Below are 7,324 nucleotides of genomic sequence, written 5' to 3'. Positions count from 1 at the left end.
GAACAACTATGGCTGAGTGATTATCCATTCCCAGCTTTCTCATGTACACTTGTGAGGCCAGGAAGGCAGCCATCCTAAATCCCTATTCACCCAGACCCAAGCCCTCAGCTGTTTGATAACTCTCGTTCCTGTGATATGAGAGGTCCAACTCTTGTAGAACTCTAGTCAGGACTCTCTGGAGCCTCTCAAGTGATGGGAGGAACTGAAAGCCCCAGTGTAGAAGAAGAACCATTTTATTTAGTGATGAACATGGAATATTCATCAAGCTTGAGAAAGGAGGAGAGCGGGTTCCTTGAGAAGGTGGCCATGCCATTTTCTAGGATATGGGTCCCCCTTCTGTGAGCCATGTAAGCTGGGCAGGAGGGGGTGGATGGAGCAGCAAGAAATGGTTCTGTTGGGAGAAGGATCAATCAGGAGGGAGACTGAGATGGGTGACTCTCTCTAGTACTGTCCTGTTAGGAATTGGCCTTCTGAGAGACAAGAGCATGCTCAGACCCCAGTTATCTCTATGGCTCCTTGTGCACATGTTCGAATGTGTGTCTGTTTAACCACAGGGACTAGGCTAGTGGGTCTGTATTTGTGTGCCCTGTGGATGAAGGCTTGACAGTCATGTCTATGTGCTGGAGTGTATACCCATAACCACATATAATTCTCTTTGAAGCTGTGTGTAGTTCTAGTCCATCTCCACATCTGCCAGTTATTCTAGGAACTATATACACCTCTGTGTGTCTATGTCCATGTTTGTCTCTTTCCTTGGGTATTGCTATAACTTGGATCTAACATCTTTTCCCCATACCCATGTGTTAAAGGCCTACTGCCCAGAATGGTGCATCTGGAAAAGCTGCTGTGTGCACTGCTGTCCCAAGCTTCTCACTCCCCTGTTCTAGAGGACGACAGCGCACCCGCAAATCCTGGAGAGCGGGAACAGCATTTACCATTGCAGCAGAGACAGGTCCTTTCTTGGAAGGCTTAGGCCTTAATGACAAACTGCACTCCACCCAGCAGCGCATCTAGAAAAGAAATGGCTAAAGTGGTGATCTGGAAGCAAAGGAGCCCAAGGAGAACCTGAGTGCTTCCTGAGGCTCTGCAGGACCAGCCATGCTCACCACACCTAGACATGTTGGGAAGCATTAGTGCCCCCACCCCTCCAGCCAACCTGGCTGCTTTCAGGTCAGGCTACGTAGGAGACAGACATCATGGAAACAGACACCTCAATCGGGGAGGGGCGTGGCTAGTAAGACCTGGCTGTTCCATGGTACATAGGGACAAAACTCGTGGGAAACTGATGCTTCCTTGGAGGGAGAGGAGACTTGGAAACAACACTTACCAGCAACATCATGTGCTAGGGTGACGTCCAAGAGGCTGAGAACCCCATTGACCAGAGGACACACCTGACCCAGGGTAAAGAGGGGAGTTAGGCACAGGACCTCCTGCAAGGGGACCCTAGGAGAAGCAGCATGCTCACGGTGGAACATAGCCAGGAATACTTTCTACAGCCCATAAGAAGCCAACCAAGGTGTTTGGAGGAGTAGAAAGAATTAACACAGGCAGCTGGATCACAGGACAGATGGACTGATGGATGGACAGTTTCAGACAGAGTAGCTCAGCCTAAGAACTCTAAGGCCCATGGAGTAGGGAACTGTCACTTACCACACCCTGCACCAGGCCAGGAATGACTCTAGTCAAGATGTCTGTGAGGCTGTCTATGAGGTTTTGCAGGGGACCAAGTCTGGAAGAGAAAAGACATGGATGTGTCTCAGAGGTGTGGGGTTGGGCTGGAGACGTTCAGTAGCCACTATGCATACTTATAACTGAGACCAAGTGTCCATGGCAGATGGTCTTCCCCATTTCTGTCCATGGCAGATGAATAGCAAGGATCCTAGATGAAGAGAGTTACACCCAACCCAGCTGTGCATGCGCAGATAAGTGCAGAACACACACACCTCAAGGGTAAGACTGTGGAACCCATGAGTGTATGGAAAGTACTAAATATGTAGTTGTCATGGACACTTGATGAAACAATACACTCAAAGCCCATGTATGTGTTCAGTAAATTTGGGTCATGTTAGGTCCTATACACATGTATGCCTGGGCCTTCCAATGTGAACAGGCAGCTGGAACAAGCAATTGAAATGGGCTGTACATCTAATACCTCCTAGTAGGATTCTAGTAATAATCTTATATATTCTTGTGTTATAGATAAACAAGGTGGGACCAGATTGGAGGAACACTGATCATGTTCATATTAGAGGCTCTCTAGATCTTCCCATCAGGTTATAAAAGGTGGTCTTAAACCATATTCTATATGGCCTATCCAACATTAAATTGGTTATTTTGGTTTAATAAGGGGTAAGTAAGCATTTATTTATCCATTTACTTATCTATTCATACACCTGCCTATATATCTGCTCCTATCCACCATTTTACCATCTACCCACTCACCCACTCATTTGTCCATCCATCTATCCATCCATCCATCCATCCATCCTTCCTTCCTTCCACCCATACACCCATCCATTCACACTTCCTCCCCATCACATCTTTCGTCCTGTCCTCTTATTCATTCATCCTTCTTTTGTTCCATCTTTTACCCAACTATATCTGGGCAGGAGAAGCCCGCCCTTTGGCCTTACCTATTAAGCAAGGAGATACGCAAGCTGCCAGGAGGGTATATACAGTCACCGATGACCAGGCGGCTCCTCCCATAAGAATCTCTCACAGCATAGATTTCTGCAGTGATATCTAGCTTCACAGACAGCTCCAACAGACTTCCAACCCCCAGTCTGTCGAGAAGGCAGAAACAGCTCTGTTGGCATCTGGCCTCTCACATTCCAAGGTGGAGGGTTTCATTTTGGCAGGAGTGTCAGGCTCACCTTACTTCGATATTGATCTCTGTTCCCATTAGGGGAAATCAAGGCTCAGAGAGGCCAAGTGTGTTTCCACATGACCTGAGTTTGTTCAACGTCAAATAGGTAAGGTTCAAGGGTCAGGCCTTTGCAGCATTCCATAGCCAATTCCCTTTGGGAGTCATCCCCCATCCCTACCCGCCTTGGGACCTACTTACGTGTTCACTCTGAGATCAAAACCCAGTGGGATGGTGGCATAGAGGCGGTGGAAATCATAGCTCTGCACAAGACCGATTTCCAGTAGCTGGGGATTAGTGACTCTTATGCTGGTCAGGGAGAAACAGTAGCGTGTTAAGCTCAGATCTGGGAGCCATCTTTAACTAAATGTACTCATCACAGAGGGCGAGCTGGCCACCTGAGGTGAGGAAGATGTGAGGGCAGTCTTGGAATCAGCACCACCCTGTGTTCTGAGCCACATCCCTACCATTTCCAACTTCCTTCTGAATCAGATCCCAACATACGTGGACCTCTGTTTATTTCAACTCTAGGAGATATTTGAGGAAAGGGACTGGGTAGACTAGTTGAGAGCTTTTCAAAGAAGGAGGCTGACTTTTAAGTTGGTAGGAGGATTACTAATTGGATATGTGGGAGGGTGGATGGAAGTGGGAGTGGTTAGATAAAAGGAAGGACAGATACATTGACGGATGTATTGTCAGTACTCATAGAGACGATACATGGACAACCAGAATAAATCCTGCCTAAGAGGCATGATGGAAATTATTCAACCTGTCATGATCTTTAAGATGTAGGAAGTTGGAAAGAATGCAAAAAGGGTGGGAGGAAGCCTTCCCAGACCCATCCATGGGGTCCTGCTCACCTCCCCTGGTCTTCTCCAGAGGCTGCTCTCCATCTCACAGATGGAGAAATCAAAGCCAGGAGACCAGGTGCCTGGCCGCAGGTCATCCAGCACTGACGTCTGTCTGTCTGACTATCTCTAGGTCAGGAAGCAGAGGCCTAAGAGGCTAGGAATCTTGGCAGTGGCTTGGGTCCAGTCTTACTAAGGACTCAGGTTTGGGTGTGTGCTCACTGCGCCAAGTTCCCCATTGTGGCTTTGTGCCTAGGAAGCTGTCATGGGAAGGACCATGTCAGGTCTCAGGCACAGGTGATGCAGATGAGGAGGGTAGCCTATGACTGTTCACATTCCCTTGGTGGGATGGACACCTTGGTGGGTGGCAAACCTTAGGGCTTCTCTGAGTTAGATTCCTGACTGCATCACCCTAGCTGTGTGAGCACAGGCACATGTCTGTGCCTCAGTTTTTTCCATCTGAGAACTGAAACTGACATGGAAGGCTTGTCACGGGGATAATAGCTTCTGCTGGGGACCAGGATGTGCCTTAGAACTGGGGGCTACTACAGGTGTAAAAGGGCCACTGTCCCTGCCAGTGTGGAGAGAGCCCTGGGGACTCGCCCTGGCTCCATTCTCAGCCCACCCCTCTCCCTCTGTTTGGCTGCTTGGGGCTGGCAGCTCCTCAGTCACTGGCAGGGATGAGATTCCTACTTTAGGTAACTCACTCAAGGATGTTGTTCAAGAGAGGGATTGATGAAATCACTTTTCCAAGTACACCAATCAGGCCACCAGCATTGCTTCCTGTAGGTCTCACGTAGTTCAAGAGTGGTATGTGTTCCAGAAAGCTCAGAACCCCCCCGGACAGCAGGCCGTGTCTGAAAGCTACAAAGCAGAGAATCTCAGGGATTATATCTGCTAACTCTAGGGCAGTGGTTCCTAACCTGTGGGTGAAGACCTTGCCTAAGACCATCAGAAAATACAGATATTTACATTATGATCCATGATAGTAGCAAAGTTACTTTTATGAAGTAATAACAAAGATAATTTTAAGGTCTGGGGTCGCCATAACAGGAAGAACTGTATTAAAGAGTTGCAGCATTCGGAAGGTTGAGAACTGCTGCTCTAGAGCCTCAGATCTCCTTTCCCACTGATGATTCTCTTCCTATGATTCAGAAGTTGGATAGACTAGAACATCTACGTAGAAGTACACACACACACACACACACACACACACACACACACACACACACACCTACCTGAAAGAGACTGTCAAAGACTCACTTACCATCCCTGAAGTTTCTATCAAGATGATTTGAAGGATACGTAGACACGACTGGAGTCACGCCGTAGTAGGGCAGGGTCTGGCCCACATGCAAGGACCGGCAGTGACCCATAGACATGGGCAGATCTTGGCCCAGGGGATAAGGCAGGCCTGCCAGCTGGGCTGTGCTCTGGGCCAGCAGCCCACAGAGGACAACGAGGCTCCCAGCTAGAAACATCTCTCTTGGTGTCTGCAGACAGAATGACAAGTTCTCTGTGGTACAGCTATCAGAGGAATCTCTGCACTGTGTACCCTGTCCCCAGGGGATGGCATTGCCATTGTTCCCCCGACCCCAGGGGCTGATAACTAGCAATAATAACTAACACTGCCGTAGTAGTCTGTCCCAGACCACAGGCTGATGGGTTCAGTCACCGACTTCATTGTCACCACATCCTCACATATGGGCACAGACAACCCCTACTTCATGGTTGGAGCACAGGCCTAGCGACTCTAGGCAGTTTCCCTGAGGTCACTAGTTGCAGCTGTGAGAGGCTCCGAAGCCATTCCTGCCTGATCCAGAAGCTTCTGTTTAACTAAGTGACCATCAGGTTTACTCTGGGGCTGAGGGATGTGACTGTGGTGGCCTGACCCATTGCCCTCAGCCCTGTTCTTCAGTGTGGATGACAAGGATCCTGCATGACAGAGGCTGAAGATCTCAATTGCCCAGCCCTCATCTCTGCCCAGGGATGGCTCTTTGGTCTGTTTTCAGGCCATGATGGCTTGTGGGTACCATCAAGAGCCAAAAAGTTCACATAGCCACAGGCAGCCTCTCACCCAGTGATGGTAACCTTATTAAAATGTCTTCTCTAGTGTTTCTACTTAGGGCACAAGGAGTGAGCTCACTGCTTTATCAATGTTGCCCTCTGTAGGAAATGTCCAGTGCTTGCCCTTGTTAAGAGTGTTAGTGTTTGTTTTTGCTGTTAGGTCCCCAGTGACAACACCATCTGGCAGGAGTAAGGTCTCGGCCTCCTGCTACCCAGAGTGGTGTAGCAGAGGATGGGTCAGGTCTTACCTGAGTCTCAAGGTCTCAGCGGCCGTCCTGGGCTCCTCTTCTACCTGTTTCTGCTGAGAAGGTGATAGCCTCTTTTATAGAACAGGAATCAGGAAACGTGAGATTAGATGATGGGTTTCTAGATAATCCCCAATTCTGCAATCGATTCATGTCTCCCAGGGTTCTGCAAAGTGAGTAATTACCAATCACAATAACAGATGAGTCAAGTCAGCTGTTTGTCCACAAGCTAAGCAAGAAAACTCGAGATGGCAGGTTATTAAAGACTTCATGGTCCCGTGCATGAGGCTTAGGTTGGAGATCCATGCGCATGAGTGTCAGGGAGATCGGGTTTGGAATGTGAGGGGAGCGGCCAGGGTAGCAGGGCCAGGAACTCCATTCTTAGCTCCCTGTCTCATCCTTCCCTGCTCTTGTTCTTTCTCTCCATTTGGTGAAATTTTGCTCATACTACATGTGGCCTTCTCGGCTCTGAGCTATCTCTCAGTTCTACGCACATGTATGTGTAGGTGCGTGTGTGTGCACATGCATATGTGTAGCTCTTCACACTGCTTCTTGTTTACAGAGGAGAAAATTGAGGTCTGGTTAGGACAAGTGACCAAGAAAGGATAGGGCAGAACCAGAAGTCATAAAAGCATGCAAACAATGGCAGCACTGAACATGTGTCAGGTCCTCAGAATCCTGTGGGTGGAGACAAGCTTTTACAGTAAGATCTGGTGCTCAAGCATGAGGTGGCAGCAGGACAGAGGGGCATTCATACTTGGTCTTTCTCCAATCAGTGTGTTGAGAGATGGAGATGGCCTCCTGACATTTGCTTGCCCTTTGATTTCCCACATCATGCCTCCCACTTCTAATAAATATTTATTTGGGGAGATAGCTTATTATCTGTGGATATAGCATATTGGTTAAGAGTGTTTATGGTTCTTTCAGAGGACCCAGGTTTGGATCCTGTCACCTATCTCATAATCTTTAGCAAATCTGATGCCTAATGCTTTTTTTCCTGGCATATGCACATATATGATGCACATAATCACATAAGCATGTATGTTTATATCATTCATGCATGTATTCCCACATATCTGTGCATGTGTGTTATGGTGTTTGGATACCCATAGAGACCAGAAGAGGGTATTGGAGCTCTCGGAGCTGAAGTTACAGAGGTCTGGGAACTGCTCAATATGAGTGTTGGGATTTGTATACATCATCTCATATATTGGTTTTGTTCCTTTAGCAAATCTGGACTAATACAACAGCTCTCTCTCTCTCTCTCTCTCTCTCTCTCTCTCTCTCTCTCTCTCTCTCTC

General features: G+C 48.1%; 1 protein-coding gene across 2 annotated transcripts; it reads right to left on the bottom strand.

The window, feature by feature from the left end:
- Positions 1 to 216: 216 nt before the first annotated feature.
- Positions 217 to 6,077, bottom strand: LOC110318761 (BPI fold-containing family A member 5). 2 transcript variants are annotated; one of them, XM_021194015.1, is made up of 9 exons: positions 6,027 to 6,077; positions 4,979 to 5,204; positions 4,419 to 4,575; positions 3,065 to 3,172; positions 2,634 to 2,783; positions 1,651 to 1,729; positions 1,328 to 1,391; positions 936 to 1,010; positions 217 to 391 (listed from the first exon to the last, which is right to left on the bottom strand). In XM_021194015.1, the coding sequence occupies exons 2-8, from the start codon at positions 5,190 to 5,192 to the stop codon at positions 970 to 972; spliced, it is 813 nt and encodes a 270-aa protein (XP_021049674.1). In that variant the 5' UTR covers positions 5,193 to 5,204; positions 6,027 to 6,077; the 3' UTR covers positions 217 to 391; positions 936 to 969. The 2 variants fall into 2 exon arrangements, 1 of the variants encoding a protein (XP_021049674.1); XR_002380378.1 differs by lacking the exon at positions 1,651 to 1,729 and having other exon boundaries at positions 219 to 391; positions 6,027 to 6,072.
- Positions 6,078 to 7,324: the final 1,247 nt, after the last annotated feature.

This window comes from Mus pahari, chromosome 3 (assembly GCF_900095145.1).
Source record: "Mus pahari chromosome 3, PAHARI_EIJ_v1.1, whole genome shotgun sequence".
Taxonomy (NCBI): domain Eukaryota; kingdom Metazoa; phylum Chordata; class Mammalia; order Rodentia; family Muridae; genus Mus; species Mus pahari.
The sequence above is the reverse complement of the archived record's forward strand: the minus strand, read 5'-3'. Positions and strand labels throughout refer to the sequence as shown.